The sequence below is a fragment of the Microcebus murinus genome, chromosome 16, assembly GCF_040939455.1.
Source record: "Microcebus murinus isolate Inina chromosome 16, M.murinus_Inina_mat1.0, whole genome shotgun sequence".
NCBI lineage: Eukaryota > Metazoa > Chordata > Mammalia > Primates > Cheirogaleidae > Microcebus > Microcebus murinus.
Genome location: NC_134119.1, coordinates 26,082,440 through 26,105,713, shown reverse-complemented (window position 1 = coordinate 26,105,713; position 23,274 = coordinate 26,082,440). Strand labels below are relative to the sequence as shown.

At 51.2% G+C, this 23,274-nt stretch overlaps 1 protein-coding gene across 6 annotated transcripts; it reads left to right on the top strand.

The window, feature by feature from the left end:
• The first annotated feature begins 336 nt into the window (after window positions 1–336).
• MAVS (mitochondrial antiviral signaling protein) lies at window positions 337–20,484 on the top strand. Of its 6 annotated transcripts, XM_076010964.1 has the most exons (9): window positions 343–412; window positions 806–2,967; window positions 3,062–3,122; window positions 4,353–4,542; window positions 5,889–6,063; window positions 7,507–7,682; window positions 8,660–8,816; window positions 10,634–11,127; window positions 11,972–20,484. In XM_076010964.1, the coding sequence occupies exons 4-9, from the start codon at window positions 4,426–4,428 to the stop codon at window positions 12,416–12,418; spliced, it is 1,566 nt and encodes a 521-aa protein (XP_075867079.1). In that variant the 5' UTR covers window positions 343–412; window positions 806–2,967; window positions 3,062–3,122; window positions 4,353–4,425; the 3' UTR covers window positions 12,419–20,484. The 6 variants fall into 6 exon arrangements, with proteins under 6 accessions (XP_012610585.1, XP_075867079.1, XP_075867078.1 ...); XM_076010963.1 differs by having other exon boundaries at window positions 806–3,122; XM_012755133.2 differs by lacking the exon at window positions 806–2,967 and having other exon boundaries at window positions 349–412.
• Window positions 20,485–23,274: the final 2,790 nt, after the last annotated feature.

Here is a 23,274-nt window from a genome sequence, read left to right as displayed (position 1 = left end):
CAAGCCAGCCAGTGACTCCAAGGCCGGCCGCCTGCCCGGCTTCTGGTCGCACACTGGACTTCCCCTGGAAGTTGCCGCAGACGAAGAAAGGAAGAAAACAGTCGGCTCACCCGCGCCCCCAGCAGGAAACTCGGTCGGTCCTCAAAGCCCAGCCCCGCGCGTCCAGGCCTTACACCGAGGCCAAGTGTCCGCCCCGCAAACCAGCCACCCGCGCGTGGCCACGAAGCCCCGCCCCGCCGCCCGGCCAATGGCTGCGCGGCCCAGGCCCCGCCCCTTCCAGACCCCGCCCCCTCCAGGCCCCGCCCCTTCCAGGCCCCCGCCCCCTCCAGGCCCCGCCCCGCCCCGCCCTCCCTGCGCGAAGGGTTCCGGCCGGCCGCGGCGGTGGCAGGTCGCTGGGCCTTGGCTACCCGAGGTAAGGTCGCCGCCCAGGCGCTGGGTCCTGCAGGCCTGGCACACACGGACGCCTGCGGGAAGGTGTGCTGCGGCGGCAGGGGCCGAGTGGGACTGAGAGTCCGCCGGGGCGCACCGGAATTGGGGCGCCGGGGCGGGGGCAGGAAGGGACGGGGCGCGCGGGGTTCGGAACACGGAGGGCTCCACGCGTCACATCCAGCGCCCGGGGAGAGGGGTGGGTGGCCTGGAGTGTCTGCTCGGGGCAGGTTGGGCCCGAAGGAGACGGGCACCCGCGCTGCGCAGCGCCGCCCGCAGGCCCAGGGTGACTCTTAGGTGAGGCCGAGCCCAGGTGCGCTGACCTGTGGCGGTCGCACCGCGGGGTCGAATGCTGCCTCCCTCCCCTGGGTCTTGACAGTTCTTGGCTGTGACACCTGCTCAGGAGAACCTCCCCACCCTCCGCGGACCTGGGTCCCGCCAAGGAATCCGATCCGAGGCTGTGAGGCCTGTCCCTCCTGGGAGGGTTGATATTTCTTTCCGGGACGTGCTCAGCGCCTCTGGGGCAGTCGGGTCAGAAACTTCACTGCGTCGAGAACACTCTGTCATCTCGTCCCCTTCTCTGAGTTGGGAAAGAGGTGCCAGGAAAACAATACAACTAAAACCAAAACGACATTCTCTGTATGCCATGAAGCCTCAAAAAGATCCGGAAGGACAGTCAGCGACCTGGAGACCCTGGCTGCCATGTGAAGGCAGGTTAATGTCCTCAGGCCTGTATGAAAGATTTCCATTTCTGCCAAGAGAAGGGAATAAATGTTGCATCCTCCCAGTTGCACCCTCGCCCAGCCAGTGACCTCGACGCCTCCCTGGACTTGAAGGCTGGGGGCCGTGTGGGTCTCCTTTGCTGCAGGGGCCTCTATGCCCTGCAGGGTTTCTGGACAGCTGCAATAAGGCAGCAAGCAAGTCTTGGGTTCAAATCCTGTCCCTCCCTGGCCAGCTGGGCAAGTTGGCATCAGTTCCCTTCTCATGTGATTGTGACAAGGATTAAGTGAAAGAACCTTAGAATGTGCCTGCCTGTAGTGTGCCCTTAATAAATGTGAACAAATGTGGGCTTTCTTTCCTTTTGGTTGGGCCACATCATCCCCTCATCCCTCCTACAAATCTGTGCCTTCAGGGCTGAGAGGCTGGAGTACAGAGAGTGGCTCACCTGACTCCCTCCTGGTACCTTCCTGGGTGCCATGAGAAGGGAAGGAGGAGAGGGTCTGTTCAGCTCCACAGAGTTGTTTTTTGTTTTGTTTTTTGAGACAGAGTCTCACTTTGTTGCCCAGGCTAGAGTGAGTGCCATGGCGTCAGCCTAATTCACAGCAACCTCAAACTCCTGGGCTCAAGCAATCCTACTGCCTCAGCCTCCTGAGTAGCTGGGACTACAGGCATGCGCCACCATGCCCGGCTAATTTTGTATATATATATATATTAGTTGGCCAATTAATTTCTTTCTATTTATAGTAGAGATGGGGTCTCACTCTTGCTCAGGTTGGTTTTGAACTCCTGACCTCGAGCAATCCGCCTGCCTTGGCCTCCCAGAGTGCTAGGATTACAGGCGTGAGCCACAGCGCCTGGCCCACAGAGTTGTTCTTTGCATGTTTCCTGAAGGCTCAGAGGACCCCTGCCTCACCTCCTTGATCATCCTGACCTTATGTCATTAGCACTTGCCCCACCAGGAATGCAGCGCCTGGCGGTTGGCAAGGAAAGTTGTGCCATGTGAGGCTGTGAGACCAAGGACAGTTTCCCATGTGACAAGGGTCTGGTGGCCTCAGCAGCACCTAGCTCTCGGCCCTGCAGCACTGTCTTCTAGAAGTCTCACCCCTACCTGGTCCTCTCTCCTCTGCCTCCTTCCCTCCCTGACAACCCTCTGGGAACCCAATAGCACCTCAAGCTTCACTTGTTCAAAACTGAGCTCTGGAGTTCCCTCTGTGTCATTGCTCCTCCCTTGGCTTCTCTGGCCTGGTAAATGGCAGTTTCCTTCCACCCAGTCTCCAAGGAGTCATTCTCCATTCTCCCTCCCTCACCTCCCACACCCTCAAAACACTGGGAATCCGACTGCCTCCTGCCATCTCTGTGGTCACCAGCCTGGCCGTACCAAGCGTGTCTCCCTTTTTTCATCCTGGCCCTTTCACAGTCCTCACAACCACCAGAGAGGGCTTTAATGTAAATCGGATCCTCTCCTTTGCCTGTTAGAACCTTCCACTGGTTCCTGGTTTCAATCCAAATAAAACCCAAAGTCCTATGTGAGTGGCCCCTGCCAACCTCTTTGATCTTGGTCTCTGCTCCTCCTCTTCGCTTTCTAAACCTTGACCACACTGACCTGTTTTCTATTCTTCAAACATGCCAAGCTCATTCCCATTTTAGGACTTGTGTATTGGCTGTGCCCTCTGCTGGAAACACCAATCTTCTCACCACTGAGAAAGGCTCAGTTCCAGAGCCGCCAGTCCAGAGAGGCTTCCTTGACCACCCCAGTTTAAGTAGCAAGCCCAGCTTTATTTTCTTCATAACCTTTGTGAACTATCTGGAATTCTTATTTAGGTATGTGTTTACTGATCTGTTATTTGTCCCCCCCACCAATATAAATACAGAAATTGGATGATGGCATGGACCTTGTCTCTTTTATTCCCTGCAGCACTCCCTGATGGGGGAGGCAAATAAGAAACCAGCAAACACATCTGTACTTGCAGACTGTGGTAAGTGCTATATAAACAGCCGACATCAATTGCTCGTATTTGAGGCACTTTAAAAATTTTAAGCTTGTGAGGCCAAACTACTGTACTATCAAAATAAACTCTGTGAGCCATTTTAAGGGTGGAAAAAAAGCCTGGGAGAGACTGTTAACTTGCCCCAGGACACGCAGTGAATTCAAGACAGTGGAACTCAGTCTCCTACCATGAGAATCTGTATGGCCTGCAGTTGTGTTCTGGAAAGAGCCTAATCCTGAAGACCTCAGTTCTTTGCACTTCCACTATCTGGCAAGCCCATTAACTTCTTGGTACCTCATTTTCTTCATCTTTAAAGTAGGATGATCCTATTATTATCGCATTGGGCTTCTTTTTTCAGTATACCCCAAAGAAGCAGCCCTTCTAGGTAGAGCTCTCTTCTTGCCAGCTTAAGGGCCCTAGAGCCAGTAGGGGAGCTGTACACCCATAGGCACAGAAGCAAGAGGCTCATGCAGGGCAGGAATGGGCCCTAAGTACTCTGGATCTGATTATGTTTGGTCATTAATTCATGAAAAAAAAAATTTTTTTTTTTTTTTTTCAGAGACAGGGTCTCTCTACGTTCCACAGGCTGGCCTTGAACTTCTGTGCTCAAGTGATCCTCCCACCTCAGCCTTTCAAGTAGCTGGTGCTTATCCATTCATTTTTAAGCAAATTCTTTGAGAGCCTCTAGGACCTAGGCAATAACAAAATAGGATGTTTAAGGAAATTAAAGATGAAATAGATTGGGCATAATGGCTCACGCCTATGATCCTAGCACTTTTGGAGTCTGAGGCTGGAGGATCACTTGAGGCCAGGACTTCGAGACCAGCCTGGGCAATAATGAAACTGCATCTCTATAAAAAAAAAAAAAAAAGAAAGAAAAATTATAGCCTAGTGTGGTGGCGTGCATGCATAGTCCCAGCTACTCTGGAGGCTGAGGCAGGAGGATCACCTGAGCCCAGGAGTTTGAGGTTGTGGTGAGCTATGATCATGCTGCTGCACTGCAGCTCAAGCAAAAGAGCCAGGCCATGTCTCAAAAAAAGAAAGAAAAAGTTAAAATTTCATAAAGCTGACCCCGCTCGGGTGGCCACAGTTGCCCAGAGTGGGGCAGCTGGGGCGGAGCAAAAAAAAAAATTTGAACAGTTTGAACAAAAGGAAGAATTGCCTTTTGTCCAGCCTCACGCCCAGTCCTGTTGCCATGTGTGATCTGTTTTCTTCCAGTCTTGTTTCCTCTGTCTCAGTCCATCCACCCATCCCCGGGCCAGGCCCCCCTCTCTTCAGAATCTGAGCAGCGATGATGTTTGCTGAGGAAAAGACCTATAAATATATCTGCCATCATCACAGCAAATTTTGCCGTGTCGATGTTCTGGAGATCCTCCCTCACCTGCCCTGCCTCACGGCAAGTGACCAGGTGAGCCAGGGAGGTGACAGCTGACATTGGACTGGGGCTGGGGCTGTGGAATTCGAAGCTCAGCCCCATCCCAGTTCCTCACCCACGCCAGAGCCAACTCCTTCCCTTCCTTCATCCTGCGTCTTCTTTTTCTTGTTGCTTTGTCTAACTTTTAGATGAAGTGTGGTGCAGGTGGCTTTTCTAGCTTCACAGAGCTCCCTCTTGTGTTGCTTTTGTGCAGTGCTCAAAAACCCAGTGCTGGCTTTCTGAGATTGTCAGGCTCTGTGCTGGCTGTTTTGGAAACTTCTCTTTCCCTTCATCTCTCTTGTCCTTGTCCTGCTCGGTTGTGATTCCATTCTCCTGTTCTGAGGGCTCAGTGCTGAGAGTTCGCAGGAGCCAGACCACTGTAGCCCCAACAGGACTGCTGCAGGGACCCGCCAGCTAGTGAAGGGGGCCAGACTCCTCCCAGCCGTAGCTGCTGGTGTCAAACTGGACCCTTGGGCTCCCAGGGGTACCTGTTGGCCATTTGGGGGTCTCCTGTCTTCAGGACCTTTCTCCTGCTTCCTCCCACAGCAGAAGGTAGTGCTCAGTCTGTGGCTGGTGGGGTGTGCCCCTCTCTCTTGTATTTTGAGGTTTGAGGGGACTTATCACCTAGTTTTTTTTTTTGAAAACATTCTTCAAACTCATCTTTTTTTTTTTTTTTTGAAAGTCACCTAGTTTTGTAGTAAATATTTCCTGTGGGTTTTCCTTGGTGCTGTCTGGGATTGGTGTGGGAATTGGGGTAGATATGGACACTCTGCCCCTGCTGTGATCTTCCCAGAACACCCCTGGCGTTCTTAGTCTCCTTGTTCCTTACTGTCGGCACCTTCCTTTCCTCTTTTGCTCCTTTTCATTTGATTTTTTGCTATGTACCTCTCCCTTCTCTCCTAATCCAAACTTTTCTTTTTGCCTTGGGGGGCTGTAAAACCCAAGGTTTTTGCATAAGATTAACTGGGTTTGTATCCCTGTCCCGCTGCTGTAGGGTCTTTGCAAACAGTCTTTGCTGCTGCTAAACCTCAAGTTTCCTCATTAGTAAGGTAGGATAATAATGGCATTTAGTAAGACGATTCTTGCAAAGCCCTTAGCGGAGGGCCTGGGCATAGGAACGCCTGTTTCCTGGCAGCTGCCGTTGTTGTTGCTGACGGGTGTTCCTCACTCCATACTTGGGCTCGATCCCTGGCTTTGTCCTGGGCTCCTGTCCAGCTTCACACAGCTGCCTCCTTCTTGTGGCTTTCTCGTGGCACCCCTGCTTCTGGTAGCTCTCTTCTGGGTGGGGAAGGGGCCAAGGCTACCTGGCTGGAGCAGGGCAGGGGCGCTGTGTCTTCCAGGATCGACTTCGGGCCCTCTACACGCAGCGGGGGAACCAGGACACCGTCTGGGATCTCTTCAACCGCCTGCAGCGGCGGACCCACTGGGTGGATTTCTTCATTGGGGCGCTGAGGGCCTGTGAGCTGGCTAGTCTCGCTGACGAAGTGGCCTGTGTCTACCAGAGCTACCTGCCTCGTGAGCTCCCTGACCCCCTGCCTGCCTCCCCGGCTTCCACTCTCCCTCTCCCCCCACCCCTGTACCTCTGTATTCTTTCCCTTCCTCTCCCTGTCCTCTTCTCTGTCACTCTGCTTCCTGTCACCCTGGAGCAATGGACAAACCTGGGGATAGATCCTGGCTGAGCCCCTCACCAGCTGTGTCCTTTAATTTCTTTGAGCCTCGGGCTTCTCCTCTGTAAAGTGGAGCTCACGGCAGCACTGACCATTAGGGCTGTGGTAGACAGGTACCGTGGGACGAGCATGTTGAGTGCTGAGCCGGGCTTGCCACCTCCATATGCCTCCCACCCTTCCCCAACTCCTCTCCCAACCTCATTCATTCACCTCCCCACCCCCTGCACCTTTTCTTCCCCTCCCCTGGTTTCCCCAGAGCCTTCTAGCCCCTCACCCCAGCTGCCCAGTCACTCCCTGACCCACTCTCAGTGTCCTTGCCAGAGGGGGTTTGGTGAGATCGAGTTCGAGAGGGAGACACAGAAAGTAAAGTCAAGCCAGCCTATTTATGTTTCAAAGAAGAGGTAATCCCTGAGACCCTGGTCAGATCTACAGCTTTGGGACATCCCTGTCTGCTTTTTTTTTTTTTTTTTGAGACAAGAGTCTCACTCTGTTGCCTGGGCTAGAGTGCCATGGCATCAGCCTAGCTCACAGCAACCTCAAACTCCTGGGCTCAAGTGATCCTTTAGCCTCAGCCTCCTGAGTAGCTGGGACTACAGGCATGTACCACCGTGCCTGGCTAATTTTTTCTATATATTTTTAGTTGGCCAATTAATCTCTTTCTATTTTTAATAGAGATGGGGGTCTCACTCTTGCTCAGGCTGGTCTTGAACTCCTGACCTTGAGCAATTCTCCCACCTCTGGTCTCCCAGAGTGCTAGGATTACAGGCGTGAGCCACCACGCCTGGCCCCCTGTTTGCTCTTCTTTCTTTTATTCTTTCCCTTCCTCTCCCTCCTTCCCTCCCTCCCTTGCTTCCTCCCTCCCTTCAGTCCCTCCTTACATGTCTCTTCATTTGTGGAGATTAATAGTGACCCCCTGAATACAGATGGCTATGGTGGGGCTGGGGTGGGCGGTGGGGCAAAGGGGAGGGGCTGAGACAGCGTCAGGGCAGGGGCCAGTTGGTAGTGACAGCATGAAGAGGAGAAAGCCACTGGGGCCCAGGATGCCTGGGGACAGAGGAGGGGTGATGCTGACCCAGTCTGGGTGCTGAGAAGCACCCCAGTCCCCTTGCTGCCTCGTCTCATCATCCCTACCTCTCCTCTCCTCCCACCCACACCCCTCCCAGCGATGCTTGTGGCCCAAGACAGCTTTTGGAGCCATGGAGGTAGGGGTGGGCCCAAGAGCACCCAGCCTCTACTGTCATGGGGAACACCCCTGATTCCTTCTTGTTATCACTGTACGTTTGTCCTCCAGGGACCTCGAGGCCCCCCCCACCCCCGCTGGAGCCCCTGTCACTGCCTGCTGAGGTTCCAGTGCCCTCCGCTGCACCTGCAGGGCCCCGCAGCCTCCCCTACAACGGCTACAGAGAGATGGAGCCCAGTTACCCCATGCCTGTCCAGGACACCCGGCCACCGGAGTCCCCGGGAGAGGTCTGTCCGTGCAATCTACCTTGAGCCGCCTGCTTTTGTGTTCCTGTCTGCCTACTTCTGCTCAGAACCCCGGGGCTCCCTCAGTGGGGATCTACTCCAGACCAGCTTCTAGGCTGCTGACCAGGTCTTCAACCTGTGACAGCCCCCAACCCTCTGTCACCAAGCAGCTGGGAGGCCACAGTCTCGAGGTCCTTGCAGTTGAGTTGGGTGGGGGAACCTGGGGAGTGACCAGATGAGGGGTGCGAGGGAGCAAGAAGTCATGGGGCAAGGGGGGGACAGTGGAGCTGTCATTATTGCCAATAAAGTCAAGTTTGGGGGAAAGCTTTCTGATGACACTGGGGACCTGAAGCTTAAGAAAGGGGCCTGTGCAGTGGCCACAGAGAGGCAGACCTTTCTACAGGGCCAGGCAGATAGACAGAGAGTCCCCACGGACGGTGTGTGTGTTCTATGAGGTAGATGCAAGGTCTCCTGTGGACAGACAATTTGGCAATTACTAGAACCGAGGCAAGGGCTCCCATGGTTCTTGTGCTCCGTGATGTGGGCTGAGGCCTGTAGGAGATACCCCAAGAGCATAAGCCCTCTACCAGCTCTTGGGAGAAGTAACCGTCTTATTCATATTTTCTTTTTTTTTTTTGAGACAGAGTCTCACTTTGTTGCCTAGGCTAGAGTGATTACCCTGGCGTCAGCCTAGCTCACAGCAACCTCAAACTCCTGGGCTCAAGTGATCCTCCTGCCTCAGCCTCCCGAGTAGCTGGGACTACAGGCATGCACCACCATGCCCGGCTAATTTTTTCTATGTATATTAGTTGGCCAATTAATTTCTTTTTTATTTATAGTAGAGACGAGGTCTCGCTCTTGCTCAGGCTGGTTTCGAACTCCTGACCTTGAGCAATCCGCCCCGCCTCGGCCTCCCAGAGTGCTAGGATTATAGGCGTGAGCCACCGCGCCGGACCTTATTCATATTTTCCCTCATGTAGAGTTCAAAGCAAGCCCCGCAGACACCCAGCCCTGGAGCCATCCCAAGAAGGCCGGCTACCCCTCTGGAGCCCTCCTCTGACCTGGCAGCCCTCAGCCCTGGCATATCTAGCGGGCATCACAAGCAGAACACAGAACCGGGCAGTACCCACACAGCAGGTACGCATGGGACCTGCAGTCATAGGGCTTCTCTGACCTCCCAGGTAAGGGTGAGGGTTAGAGTTGCCCCTCTGGCTTCCTTGAGCAGGAGGCAAGGTGGGAATGAAGGGAGTTCACCCCAGGGAATTAAACTAATTCCTTAGAGAGTGTATTAGTCAGTTGGCATTTGCTATGTAACAAGCAGTCCAAAACAATTTTTTTTTAGGAGCTTAAAATACAACCACTTACTTAGCACATGATTCTGTAGGTCAGCCACTTGGGCCGACCAAGCTGGGCAATTCTTGTAATCTTGGCTGAGTTTCCTCTTACACACTTTCCGGTATACACTCACCAGTACATAAGCTCTGCTTCTGGCTGTTGGCTGGGCACGTTGGTTCTCTGCTGGGTCATCTTTCATCCTCCAGTGCATAAACCTGTCTCATGGCAGCTGGGCAGAGTTCTGGGGGTGGGGAGAGGGGCTCAAAAACTGGCACAAGGCCCTTCTGCCCTCCCCGCTGCATTCTTTGGGCCAAAGCAAGTTATAAGGCCAGCCCAGATCCAAGGAGTGGGGAAATAGACCCCATCGCTAGACATGGGGACTGGCAAAGGCACATTGCAGAGGGTATAGGCACAGGAAGAGAATTAGGGCCATTCCTGCACTCTGCCAAACGGACTCTGCAGGAGTCAGCCAGGGCCTAGAGGACAGTGGGGGAGGGGCAGAGCAGGGCTGCCTTGGCTGTTGGCAGTGGAGCCCTTAGGCAATGTCCTACCTCAAAGGGGTCTCCAGTTCCCAACGAATCACTAAAACTTCTCAGTCCCCAGAGGAAGTAAGGTCTTAACCAACCAGAGTCCTAGGCCCACTCCAGACCTCAGTGCCCCAACCTCCCAGGCTGGCATGTCTCCCTGCTGCTTCCCAAACTTTTCCATATGACGCTGGTGCCTGGCCAGCCCTTGGTGCTCCAGGCCAGCCACAAAGCACATGAGCAGTGAAAGGCTGGGAGAAGCCATCTTAGTGCTTCTGTCTCCCCCAAACTTCCCCAAGCACCTGTTTGTGCTTTGCAGTGTCACCTTGTCATGGAACACCATTGAAGAGTTGCTGCCGGCCACCATAGAGGCAAAGGGCACTAAGATTTCAGGATGTTGGTACACACAGGTCCCGTGAGATTCTGTGGTGTTAGACTTGGGGGAGTTCATCAGCAGCCCCCCGGCCTCTGTCAGCCGTGGGGCCTGGCATGTGTGGTCTGAGTCCTATAGAGAATACGGATGCAGCCACCTGTATGGGCTGTCACCAGCTGCTGCCTCCCGCTTCCCCTAGGTCAGGCCTCCTGCCAGGGGTGGCTTTGTTTCTGCCCCCTCCCTCCCAGGCCTCTGGGGACTGACCAGGCCTTGGGTGTCACTTAGCTGGTGTGAGCTGTTCTGCAGGAGCCACTCTGCTGCCCCTTACCCTGAGCCAGGATGGCTCCTGCTGGAGGTGGGGGCAGCAATAAGGGGGCATCCAGAAGTCCTCCAGGCTAAGAGGAAGGTAGACAAGGCAGACCCAGGAGGAAAGGGGGGTGTCCCAGGAGGGAGAAGGCAAAGCAGAGAGGATATTCAGTAATGACCTTCAAACTCCTCGGTGCTGTTGGAGGGAGGGACCATTTCCATCTGTGACAGGACAGACTTAGGGCTGTGGGTTGAGGACTGAGGGCCTGGGAGCAGTGGGGACTGTAAAGTCTCTTCCAAGGGCAGGAGATTTGGAGACGTAGATGCAGTGTGACCTGGGGCAGGGGGACCTTCTCCAGCCCTAAGGGTAATGGGCCTTTGGATTTGTGCTTCCACTTGTGTTTCGCCACCCACAGGTACAGTCTCCAGCCTCACGCCATCCCGTGGGCCTGTGTCTCCAACTGTGTCCTTCCAGCCCCTGGCCCGTTCCACCCCCAGGGCAAGCCGCTTGCCTGGGCCTGCAGTGTCAGCTCCGTCTACAGGACCCTCTTCCTCCTCCTCCTCATCCTTATCCACCAACCTGGCTTCTGCAGGGGGTGCTGGTGACCAGGCTGAGCCTACTGCCTGCTGCAGTGGAGCAGAGGCACCCATTACCTCTGTGACTACCAGCACAGTGGCCTCCAAAGTGCCTGCCACCTTGATGCCTGTGAACACGGTGCCCTCCAAGTTGCCCACCAACTCGAAGCCCTTGGGTACAGTGCCTTCCAATGTGCTCACCAGTCTAGCACCGTCCAAATTGCCCATCAACCCAACACGTGCTGGCACAGTGCCATCCAAAGTGCCCGGTAGTTCAACGCCCACGAAGGTGCCTGCCAGCACAGTCCCCAGCAGCAGGAACAGCAGAGCTGAGGTGAGTCCTTGCCCTCCTGGCCCTGTCTCTGGACCCTTCCCAGTCTCCATTCTGTCTCCAGCCTGGCCTGTCCACGGCCTGTCCCTGAGGGTGTAGGGATAGCTGAGAGCCAGCCTTATCCAGACTCCACACCATGTCCTCCATGAGGAGCAGTCGTAGAGCTCCCAAGTGTGGACACCTCAGAAGGGTCAGGCATGGGGGCCACCCACCTCCCCACTGGTGACATGCATTAGCTCATTTGGAGCTGGCGGCTCCCAGTTGAGCGTAGCAATGCCATTTTGCAGAGGAGGAAGCAGTGAGGAGCAGAGCATGTAGCCCGTCTGCCTCGTGCCTTGCTATTGATCACCAGGATGCTCGGCCTGCCCCTTGACAACCTGGCTATACGGACCACAGTCCTAGCCATCCAGCCGGGAGCGGCCACTCTGACCCAGCAGCTCCCCATTTTTCCCCTTCCAAGCCCTCACACTTAAACCCAAGTGCATGGGGCCCTCGGGCGCATGGCCAGGCCTCTGCCCTGTGTCTGCTCCATGGTTCTCAGGCCCAGGCAGAATGTTGATATAGGATGGAGCCACTCCCCTCCAAGGGCTTCTGGGTGGAGGTGTGCTCACAGGCAGGCCAGGGGGTAGGGAGAGGGCTGCCCTGGAGGAGGCCACCGTTGTGATACTGCAGGGTCTTGGTCCCCTCCTTCCCCAGTGTCCCAAGAGAAGGTGGCCTCAGGGGCATGATGGGCTGGGAATGGAGGGTTGGGATGCTAGCGCATGCTCTGGCCTGGGAACGGGGTCACCCAAGTTGGCTTGTCTCCCTTTTACCCCCGCCTCTGCTGGCGCTCTCCTTTCTTTCCCAGGAAACCCCAGTGGCTGCAACGCCCACAGGCGCCACTAGAGGCAGCTCTGCTAGCGAGAGCCTGGGGCCCGAGCTGAGCAAGCCCGGCGTGCTGGTGTCCCGGATGGACAGCCAGTTCTCAGGCTGCTCCGAAGACCTTGCCATCAGTACCAGCAACTCCTTGGGTGCGAAGGCCATCCACGGCCCGGAGGAGAACGAGTATGTCTCCGTGGGCACCTTTGAGATCCACAGGGTGGAGGAGGGCCCGGGCGCCGACCTCCTGGAGAACAACCCCGGGCCAAATGCTGCCCCACAGCTCCGGGAAGAGGAGACGGCGGGGCTCCAGGAGGTGGAGGCCACGTGGTATATCTGGGACGAGCCCTGGGCTCCATGGCTCCGGGCAGCCGCTGCCGGGGCACTCGTGATCACGCTCCTGGCCATGTTGTACCAGCGGCGCCTGCGCCAGTGAAGCCCTGGGCCCTCCTGTCACAGATCTGCTCCGTTCCCCGAGGTACACCCCAGCCCCTCTCTGAGTGGAGCTATCTGGCTGCCCCTGTCCCTTTCTTGGGGTTGGCCAGAGCTAGGTCAGAAGGGAGCTAAGGGACCGAAGCCAGGCAGGTGGCCATGACATGGCTAGACTGAGTCCTGGGGGTGGCATTTCCATCCCTGCTCTTGCCCTCTGTGGGTCCTTTACCATTTGGCTTTCTTGGCTGTAGGCTGCCCCAGCACTCCAGACCTCAGCCGCCTGGCAATCCAGGTTGTTGCCTGTGCCTTCTAGAGGAGGTACCTCTGTCCAGGCCACATCCCTACTGGATAAGGAGGTGCCGCTGGAGTGCACATGGCGGTTGGTAATGGCCCTTATACTGCACAGGTCCCCGGAGGCCAGAGGGCAGTTGTGCAGGGTGAGGGACCCGGCGAAACCTGCTTCCACCCTCAGCACCCAGCCTGAGGCCATTGCACTGGGGTAGGCAGGAGCGGCAGGGTGGCCAGCCTCCAGGGACCCAACTGCTTTGGGTTCCTGCCTGCTGGTCCCCCTCCCCTGCCAGGCAACTCCAGGGAGGTCCGGAGGTTCCTGTGGACTCCAGGGAAGCTAGAGGCAGCTGCCAGGCTTGAGGAAGACCCTGGAGCCCCTCTCCAGTCTCCTCACCCCACGTCCTTTTTCTCTCCCGCTTGGTCTCTGTTCTCTTCAGCTCCCTACCCGGGCTGGGGAGGGCACGCCTGTTGGGCAGAGCTGAGGCCGAGATTTGGATCTCAGCTCCACCTCTCCCTGGGCTGTGTGGCCTTGGTGGTGGGCAGACTTCTCTGGTCTTGCTTCCCCGCATGGACAGCAAGTATCTGGCTCATCTTTCACTGGGTTCTTCTGAGACTGGAGCCTACAGGTGTTTGCCAAGTGCCTGGCCCAGAGGGGGTGACAACTAAATGCTCCTCTTGCCTCTTTCCTGCCCACCCTGGTAGAACTGGAGGCATGAGAGGCAGAGTGCGTGGTGGACCTGCACCCTGCTCTGCCTCTCACCAGCTCTGTGACCTTGGTCAAGGGATTAACTGCTGTGTGCCTCACTTTCCTCATCTGTAAAATGGGGATGAATATGTGTGTGTGTGTGTGTGTATCTCACTAGTGTTTTGAAGATTAAACGAGTTTATGTAAATCTTAGGGTGATTGCTAACTAAGGGTTACATACATGTTGTTATCACTATTAAATGGGGAGGGACTAGAGCCCTTGGCTACACCTTTAGAGGCAGACCCATACCCTCCTGCCTCCCCCCGCTTTGTATTTGCCCCTTATGTTATCCTGTGCGTTGGGGACTTGTTGCGGAGGGAGGCGTGTCTGCTGGGGCAGCTGTGCAGGATGGGGGCTGGGGCATTCTCCGCACCCCCACCCCAAGCTTGCCTACTGGTGGGGAGACAAGCTATGTCTACACCAGAGACACATTGGGGTGGATTGAGAGTATTCTTTGGGGCTCTTTTTAGGCAGCCACTGCTGGGCAAGGGGCAGGCACTGGTGCCTCAGGAGGAACTTCTGTTTGGGGCTCTGCAAGGGACAATAACTGGAGCCCTTGGAGGCATCAGCGGTGGGGCTTGCTGTGGCCCAGTCTCAAGCTGTCGGCCTCCAGGGTCCTACACCCTGCTTTGGCTGCTGCAGCCTTTCCTCTGCACTGCCCTGGGGACTTAAGTGACCTAATGGCCTCTACCTCTGTACTGCTCTTCAGCCCATGTTCCAAATATAGCACCATGCACCCTGAACCCTAGGGTGGTCCCTACACAAGTTCCCCATCCACCTTCCCTTGCTTTTTTTTTTTTTTTTTTTTGAGACAGAGTCTTGCTCTGTCACCCCAGATAGAGTGCAGTGACATCATTGTAGCTTACTGCAACTTCAAACTCCTGGGCTCAAGTGATCCTCCTGCCTCAGCCTCCCAAGCAGCTGGGACTACAGGCTTGTGCCACGATGCCCGGCTAATTTTTCTCTTTTTAGTAGAGACAGACAGGGTCTTGCTCTTGCTCAGGCTGGTCTCGAACTCCTGAGCTCAAGCAATCCTCCCACCTTGGGCTCCCAGAGTGCTAGGATTATAGGTGTGAGCCACCGTGCCCAGCTGTGTTGCTCTTAACCAGCCCTGTGTCCCTCTACCCCCAGCCAGGTGCCCATGCAGGGCAGGTCAGTGAGCAAGTCATGCACAGGTACTAGTTTTAATGTGTTCCCATCCCAGGGGAGCTGGAAAAAATATCTCTAGAAGGCAATGTGTAGCCCAAATAGTGGGATTTCGAGCTCAGTCACTGGTTATTGTGGGAGACACCTTGGATAAGGTGTGTAGGAAGTGTCCAGGGGCCTTTCCAGCATTTTCAGATGCTGCTGCCAGAAGCCCCTACTTGGTCTGCACAGACCAGCAACCCCATGCAACTGTTGTCAACCTGAAGGTCTCCCCAGTGTTGATTTCAAACAAGGTGGGAATTGGCCAGTGTATTGGCCAGTGCCAGATCTCCAGGGTCTGGTGTTGGAGTGTGGCTTTCAGCTGCAGGAGGGTGCATGTAGGAAGGAGAGCCAGGCAGTCACCCTCACAGCCATGTAGAGGTCAGAGCCCAAAGAAGGAAGGGAGGACCTACACCTCCGGTGGGGGACCTGGCCACCCACACTTGGGGAGTTGATAAAGCACACTTCACCTTGGGGTGAAGTCTGGGTGGGGCCAGAGGGATCAGTGCCCTCCTTAAATGCATGGGGGCAGACCCACCTGCAGAGAGAGTATCTGCACATAAGCTCTTCTCCACCTTCTTTCTCCTGCTGTGTCAGGGGTGGATGCTCTTTATGCCCGTGAACCATAGCAGATGGGGCGTCTGGAGCGAGGGACCTGATTTACAGTGAGATTTTCACATCAATACATCCCTGCCCAGAATTCCAAGATCTGTCACCTGCTATAATAGTATAATAACACCCAATATATAATTAATATAGTCTCAGGGATGTTGTAACAATATGATTATCATTATCGCATTAGCATTATCCAGGCTTGATGGCCTGAGGTGGGGTGAGATGGGGCTCAGAACACAAGCCTAAAAACCAGGCCTTGGGAAGCTAGTTTGGTTTAGCAGGCATTGTTTGTTTTATTTTATTTTACTTGATATAGGGTCTTACTCTGTCTCCCAGGCTAGAGTGCAGTGGCATCATCCTAGCTCACTGCAGCCTCAAACTCCTGGGTTCCAATGATCCTCCCACCTCAGCCTCCCAAGTAGCTGGGACTACAGGTGTGTGCAACCATACCCAGCTAATTTTTCTATTTTTTGTAGAGATGAAATCTCACTCTTGCTCAGGCTGGTCTTGAACTCCTGGCCTCAAGTGATCCTCCTGCCCCAGCCTCCCAAAATGCTAAGACTACATGTGTGAGTCACTGTGCCCAGCCACAGAAATTGTTTATTAAAAGAATTCCTATGCCAGATTGAAGGCCTTAGATTAATAAGACTCTATGGGTGCCTTTAATGGTCAGGGACCTTCACTTGTGTGGTGCAAATAGGCTTTAATGTCATTCTTTCATGTGGTCACATAACAGATATTTATTTTGTACCTACTGTGTGCAGAGCATTGGGATAGGCCTTGGTGACACAGAACAATACAGAAAAGACCCCACCCTATGAGCACCCTCCTACCACCCACTGTCTCTAGTTCAAGAATGTGTGGTCTAATGGAGTATTCCTAGAGCGTGGGGGGAGGGGCCAAGGATTGTTGTGATTAGTTCTGTACTGTTAATAATTATAATGACTAAATTCAGGAGGGGGCAATAACAGAGCCTATAGGGCATAAGTCTGACAAGATCAAATGTTGGCAATAATATGAAACTCTCATAAGTTTTGGAGGGAATGTAAGTTGCTGCTGGGATCTGAATATATGTGTCACCCCAAAATTCATATATTGAAACGTTACCTCCAAGGTGACAGTATTAAGAGGTGAGGCCTTGGGGAAGTGATTAGGCCATGAGGGCTCCACCCTCATGGGTGGGATTAGTGCCCTATAAAAGACACTCAAGGGAGCCCTTCTGTCCCTTCTACCATGTGAACATGACGGGAGAAGGCATCCTATCTCTGAAGCTGAGAGCAAGCCCTCACTTCACACTGAATCTGCTGGCACTTTGATCTTGGCCTTCTCCGCTTCCAGAACTGTGAGGAATAAATTTTTGTTGCGTATAAAGTATGCAGCCTAAGGTATTTTGTCATAGCAGCGTAAATGGACTAAGATAATTGACCCTGTTGGAAACGCAGTATCTACTAAAGCTGATCATGTGCATAACGTGTGACCCGGCAGTTCCGCTCCTGGGTGTGCCCACCACAGGAACAAGAGCTTATCTCCAAGACATGGGCAAGAATGTTTGTAACCACCACACTGTTCACAGCAGCCCCAAACTGGAAGCAACACAAATGTCTATCCATAGCAGAATGGAAATAGGAGTTGTGGTGAAGTCACACGGTAGAGTATTAGCATACAGCAGTGAATATGAATGAAACTATTGCCACACACAACAACATGGATAAATCTTGCAGACGTGATCTTGAACAGAAGAAGTCAGTACATACAAGAGTACTCACCGTCTTCAGAAATAAGCACAACTGGGCTGGGTGTGGTGGCTCATGCTTGTAATCCTAGCACTTTCAGAGGCCAAGGCAGGAGGACCACTTGAGGCCAGGAGTTCAAGAAATAGACACAACTGATTTATGGTGTTAGAAATCAGGTGAATGGTTAACTTTGGGAGGGATAGAGCTGGAAAGGGTCATTCTGGTGTTCAGTTTGTATCTAGACACCTTGTTGGAGATATGGAAATAAATGAAGATCACCCAAACGAGGACAGAGAGGCCATTTAGTCAGAGCTCGAGGAGTCAGCCACCATCACTTGCATGTGGCAGGTGTCTGGAAGGGAAGGATTCAGGTGTGCTGTGCTTGTAGGTGGTTGGCATGAAGACACCAAGCAGGGCTGACTAGTAGACGGGCATCGTATGGGATTGGTTGCGGAACATATTTGGCTTCCTCTGGTCGGTCCTGAGTTGGAAAAGGGGGAGTGGTGGTTGGGGGATTGGAAGATGCTGACAGTCACTGACCAAGTTCTGACTGTTCTGGGCCGATTGCTGCACAGGTTATCGTTTGGTTTCCTTGGCATCCCAGGCTGGTTACTGCACAGGCTTTGGGTCAGAGTTCTGTTGTCACATGTGGCCTAGCTATTGTCCGTTTATGTGTTCGGTCTCTCAGAAGAAAGGGTATGGGTGCTGAGTAGGGCTGCAGGGCTTTGCTCCAAGTCATTGCTTAGCTTCTACTCCCACCAAACTTCTTTTTTTCTTTAAGGCCTGGCTTAAAGCCCAAATCCTATAGGAAACCTCAAATAGACCCCTCTCTTTATAAGGCTTCCTTAATTCCAATGGCTTACTTCAAACCCTGCTTTTATGTGTAAATTCTGACCTCCTTGCCTACATTTTAAAAACCTGCACTGAAAAAAAAACAACAACAACAAAAAAAAACCTGCACTGAATATCTTCCTTCCACTTCCTCAATGCTATTAAAAAAAAACAACAACAACACAGCTTTTTCTTGAAGTATAATATAAATACTGTAAAATAGAGACAAAAGGGAGAGAATTGTGGAAGAGGGGAGAGAAAATGGGTAGGCAAAGTGAAGAACCCCTGGGGTTCTAGTGCTGTGTCCGCAGCCAACTCCTGCGTCTCTCACCCTCCAGGACCCAAACTGTGAGGTTGGACCCGGTGATGTCAAATCCTTCCTCCTTCAGAGCTCAGCCCATCCATCGCCCTTGGGTGTCCTTGGCATGGGCGGGCTGCACCAGCTTCCTCCACCTCCGTCCTCCCCCCATCCCCAGGTGCCATGGCCACAGCATCTGAATCACTGATTTCCTAGCAATCACACGCTATCTTCTATCTCATCAGTTTGCTTGTATTTAACATAAGGAGAAAGAAAAAACACTTTCATTATCACATACAGCTGGGAATCCATTTCTTGCCTATCCAAGGAACTGGGGAAGAGAGAAACCATGGTAATTGTTGAAAGATTTACTTTAATTTTTTTTTTTTTCTGCTTGCTGTCACGATGATGTCATTAGAAATGTGAGCCCATGGGCACTTTTGTGCAGTCATTCTGCTATTGGTACTTCTAGAACTAGTTATGAGCTCCTGCAATGGCCAGATGCCTGCTCTTAAGCTACTGCGGTGAAGGTAAACAGAACCTTCAAGCTGGGGGCTTGCCAGGACCTCTCCCCGCTTCTCTCCTGCCCTCTCTCTGGGGGTGGGGTGTGTCTACTCAAAGACAAGCTCCCAGCTCTAAGAGGGAGCAGCAGGCTGTCACCTCCCAAACTGTCTCAGTGGATTCCTTTCTTATCACCTGGTCCGGCGGGGGGGGGGGGGCCAGTCTCCCCCTGAATTTTCACATTCCTTGTAATCTAGTCTCTTTATTAACAATTTTTAAAATTACACAGGTAATACATGAATACATGTAAAAAATTAAAATTCCAAACCATACAGAATTAGGTCAGAGTTTCCCATAGTTTAGAGTCTCAAACTCATATATAGAGGGTCTTCTGGGAATCTTGTTAAAATGCAAGTTCTGACTCATTGAGTCTGTGGGCTAAGACACTGCATTTCTAAGGAACTCTTTTTGAGTTAAAGACAAAGAGCAAAGATTGAAAATGCCCTTCACTCCCTTACAGTCCTGTTTTCTTTTTGATGGAATAGACATCATTCCCTGCCTTTCTGTGTGTCCTTCTGTGCCATTTTATGGCCCTAACCTATTCTTACCCTTGGCTCAAGGGAGGGGGCTCTCTCTGAGGTCCTGCTCACAGCAGTGGGGTGCAAGGCCTGTAGCCTCCTCTATACGGCCCTGTAGTGCCCCACAAAGCATTACTGCCAACTGACCTCGGCAGTTGGCCTCATGATTCGATTAATCAGCACTCTCCCTAGAATCACCTAACAAACACGATCCATATGGAGGTGTATCTGTTAACTATTGTTGTATGAGAAATATTATGCTAAAACTTTATAGCTTAAAACACTGCACTTAGTATCTCACAGCTTCTGTGGGTTAAGATTCCAGGTGCAAGTTAGTTGGGTCCTCTGGTCCAGGGTCTCTCACAAGACTCAAACAAGATGTTGGCTAGAGCTGTGGTCATCTCAAGGCTCAACCTGGGGAGGATTCACTTCCAAGCCCACTATGGTTGTTGCAGGATTTAGTTTCTCACTGAATTGTTGCACGGAAGGTCTCAGTTCTCTGCTGGCTGTTGGCTACAGGTTGCCCTCAGTTCCTGGCCACGTGGGCCTCTCCATAGGGCAGCACACACACAATGGCTTGCTTGATTAGAGCAGACAAGCAAAAGCACTAGCAAGAGAGAGAGAGTGAGAGCGAAACAGAAGTCACAGTCTTCTGTAACTTAATCTTGGAAGCGACATCCCATCACTTTTGTCAGTTGAACTCAAGGGGCAATTTACCAGGAAGTAGGAATCTTTGGAAGCATCATTTTGGAAGCTGTCTACTCCAGTAAGGGAATTTGACTGTGTCCTGCAAAATGACCTGTGCTTTTATTCTTTGACCCAGCAATCGCACTTCTAGGAGTCTAAGCCAAAGATACACTGGCAAAGGTAAACAAAGATGTCCGTACAAGGCTGGTCATTATAGCACACTTTGTAAGTAGCAAAAGCCTGGAAACCACTCAGATGTCCATCAATAAGATACTGGCTGAATGAACCATGGCATATCCACATTGGGGTGCTATGCAGTTAGAAATTGAAATGAGGTCTATCCATGTACTGCTATGGAGTGAACTCCACAATGTTTTGCTAAGTGGAAAAATATATATAGTACAGAATCTTTTATTTAAGAAAGAAACAATAAATCCTTTATTTGCGTTGGGGCTCAGAGTCCTGTGTGACTCTCCTGGGAGAAGACTCTTGGAATCTCAGGGCTGGTTTCCTCTGGCCTTCACCCATGTACCTTTTCACTTTGCTGATTTTGCTTTGTATCCTTACCCTGTAATAAATCTTAGCCATGAATACGACTAAAAAAAAAAGTTGAGACTGAATCTCTTTATTTTATGTAAGGGTAACCAAAAACTAATTTTAAAAAAGATTTTTTATAAAGATGGGGAGGGACGGTGCAGAGTGGACGGTTCAAGAATGAAAGCTAGACGTCTCTGAATGTGACTTGTAGATTTGACACTGGAATCATCCTACTATTTTATGTAATTATATAACAAAATTAAATTTAACTATTTTTTTTCTTTATTTAATTTTAATTTATTTTCAAACTTATTTTCTGTTTTCTTTCTTTTTTTTTTTGACGCTAATTCCAGGTAAAATTTAACTATTTTTAAATGCCTGAAAATGGAATCAAATTGGAAAACAAAAAAGGACTCAATTGTGTATTGAGTCAATGGCTGACCTTCATAAAGAGGAATTATTTCAAATGACTTTAAAACACAACCGTTTTGGTTTTTCATCCCTAGTGCAATATATCCTAAGGATAAAAAGAACTGCAAAGAAATCTTAAACAATATTCAGTAAACTCATTGTTAATAATATTTATATATTTGTTCTAAAGCTATTTTCCATCTGTTTAATGATAAAGCAACTATTAATATATAGCTAATGTTATAACTTGGATTTTCAGGGTAATATAAAAATCAAGGAGATTAAGTAAAAACTCTGTAACCCTAAAAATGAATGTAAAATATTTGTATAAATTCATAATATATTTTTCTTTGTAAAACAATGTCTTTTCTAGCTCAATCCAGCAAAAGGGATTAGAAACAATAAACGACCCAGTAGCAATGAGTACTCCTAGTGTCTACATTGTGGCCTTTTAACACCATTTCCTACTGACATGAACCATTATTCCTTGGAGAAATGGGTGATTCCAGATCTGGACAGGAAATTGGCAGAGTTGAGGCTGGAATCTCTGTAAATACCAGAAAACAAGGAAGCTGGTGAAGAGTACTGGAGTCTTGGTTAAATGACTCAGGCGTCAATCTGAAGAGCTCTATTGGCCACATGTGGGACAATTTGAACATCAAAAAGGTCAGGAACTCCAATGGATTGAAATTTATCAAATATGTTTTTAAAACCCATGTGGACATGGTGGTGCACACCATACTCCTTGCTACTTGGGAGGCTAAGGAAGAAGGACTGCATGACGCCAGGAGTTTGAGGCTATAGTGTGCCACGATTGCATGTATGAATAGCTGCTGCACTCCAGCCTGGGCATCATAGCAAGACCCTGTCTAAAAGGAAAATAAACAGGCCGGGCGCGGTGGCTCACGCCTGTAATCCTAGCACTCTGGAAGGCCGAGGTGGGTGGATTGTTTGAGCTCAGGAGTTGGAGACCAGCCTGAGCAAGAGCAAGACCCCCGTCTCTACTAAAAATAGAAAGCAATTAATTGGCCAACTAAATATATATACATATAAATTATCTAGGCACGGTGGCTCATGCCTGTAGTCCCAGCTACTCAGGAGGCTGAGGCAGGAGGATTGCTTGAGCCCAGGAGTTTGAGGTTGCTGTGAGCTAGGCTGATGCCACGGCACTCTAGCCTGGGCAATAGAGTGAGACTCTTTCTCAAACAACAAAACAACAAAACAAAACAAAAAAAAAATAGAAAAGAAACAATTGTTTTCCTCTAGAGGATGCTAGGGAATCAGCTTATTTTGAAAACTGGTCCATAAAGGGAAAGAATCAATACTGCATTTTTTATACAAGTTATGATACCGAAGAGTTGAGGAGGGAAATTTCTTCTTTATAGAAGTATTCCAGTTAATTAAGTGTAGAAGAGATAATTGGATTAGAAAAAACCACAGTTTTGCAGGCCCTAATGAGATAATGGTTCTAAGCAATATCACCAGTGGCTGCTAAAAGCAGTAGGTGAAAAGCTGATGGTGAACTTTCTAATGGACAGATCAGCCTGACGACCCCTAAACCGACTCACCAATCTTAATAAATCTCAAAATGAGATGATAAAGCAAATAAGTAGTTAATGTTATAAACTTGGATTTTCCTGTTCCCCTGAAGAGATGAATAAACAACACCACCTATGAAGAATTATTTTAAAGAAATCAAGTCTGAATCTATTATAATCAAGCCTCTAGATCTAACTATCAATTTGTAAGAAATACAGGCGAGGGACAGAAAAACAGGTGAAACTCTAAGGATGCAGTCATTAAAATCCTGAATGTGGGCCAAGCGCGGTGGCTCACACCTGTAATCCTAGCACTCTGGGAGGCTGAGGCGGTCGGGTAGCTGGAGGTCAGGAGTTCAAAACCAGCCTGAGCAAGAGTGAGACCCCTGTCTCTACTATAAATAGAAAGAAATTAATTGGCCAACTAATATATATAGAAAAATTAGCCAGGCATGGTGGTGCATGCCTGTAGTCCCAGCTACTCGGGAGGCTGAGGCAGGAGGATTGCTTAAGCCCAGGAGTTTGAGGTTGCTGTGAGCTAGGCTGACGCCATGGCACTCACTCTAGCCTGGGCAACAAAACAAGACTCTGTCTCAAAAAAAAAAAAAAAAAAAAAATCCTGAATGTGGGGAATTCTCCAGGACAAGCAACCTAGTTTCTTCAATAAATAAATTTCAGGCCAGGCGCCAGTGGCTCACGCCTGTAATCCTGGCACTCTGGGTGGCCGAGGCGGGTGGATTGCTCGAGGTCAGGAGTTCGAAACCAGCCTGAGCAAGAGCGAGACCCCATCTCTACTATAAATAGAAAGAAATTAATTGGCCAACTAATATATATAGAACAAATTAGCCGGGCATAATGGCACATGCCTGTAGTCCCAGCTACTTGGGAGGCTGAGGCAGAAGGATTGCTTGA

What these genes read in the sequence shown, in the direction of transcription:
- MAVS (XM_012755131.2), top strand. Translation starts at nt 4,426, where the DNA reads ATGATGTTTGCTGAGGAAAAGACCTATAAATATATCTGCCATCATCAC. An exon ending in GGGCAGTACCCACACAGCAG is followed by an intron (nt 8,817 to 10,633) that starts GTACGCATGGGA and finishes CGCCACCCACAG; the next exon opens with GTACAGTCTCCAGCCTCACG. An exon ending in GCAGGAACAGCAGAGCTGAG is followed by an intron (nt 11,128 to 11,971) that starts GTGAGTCCTTGC and finishes TTTCTTTCCCAG; the next exon opens with GAAACCCCAGTGGCTGCAAC.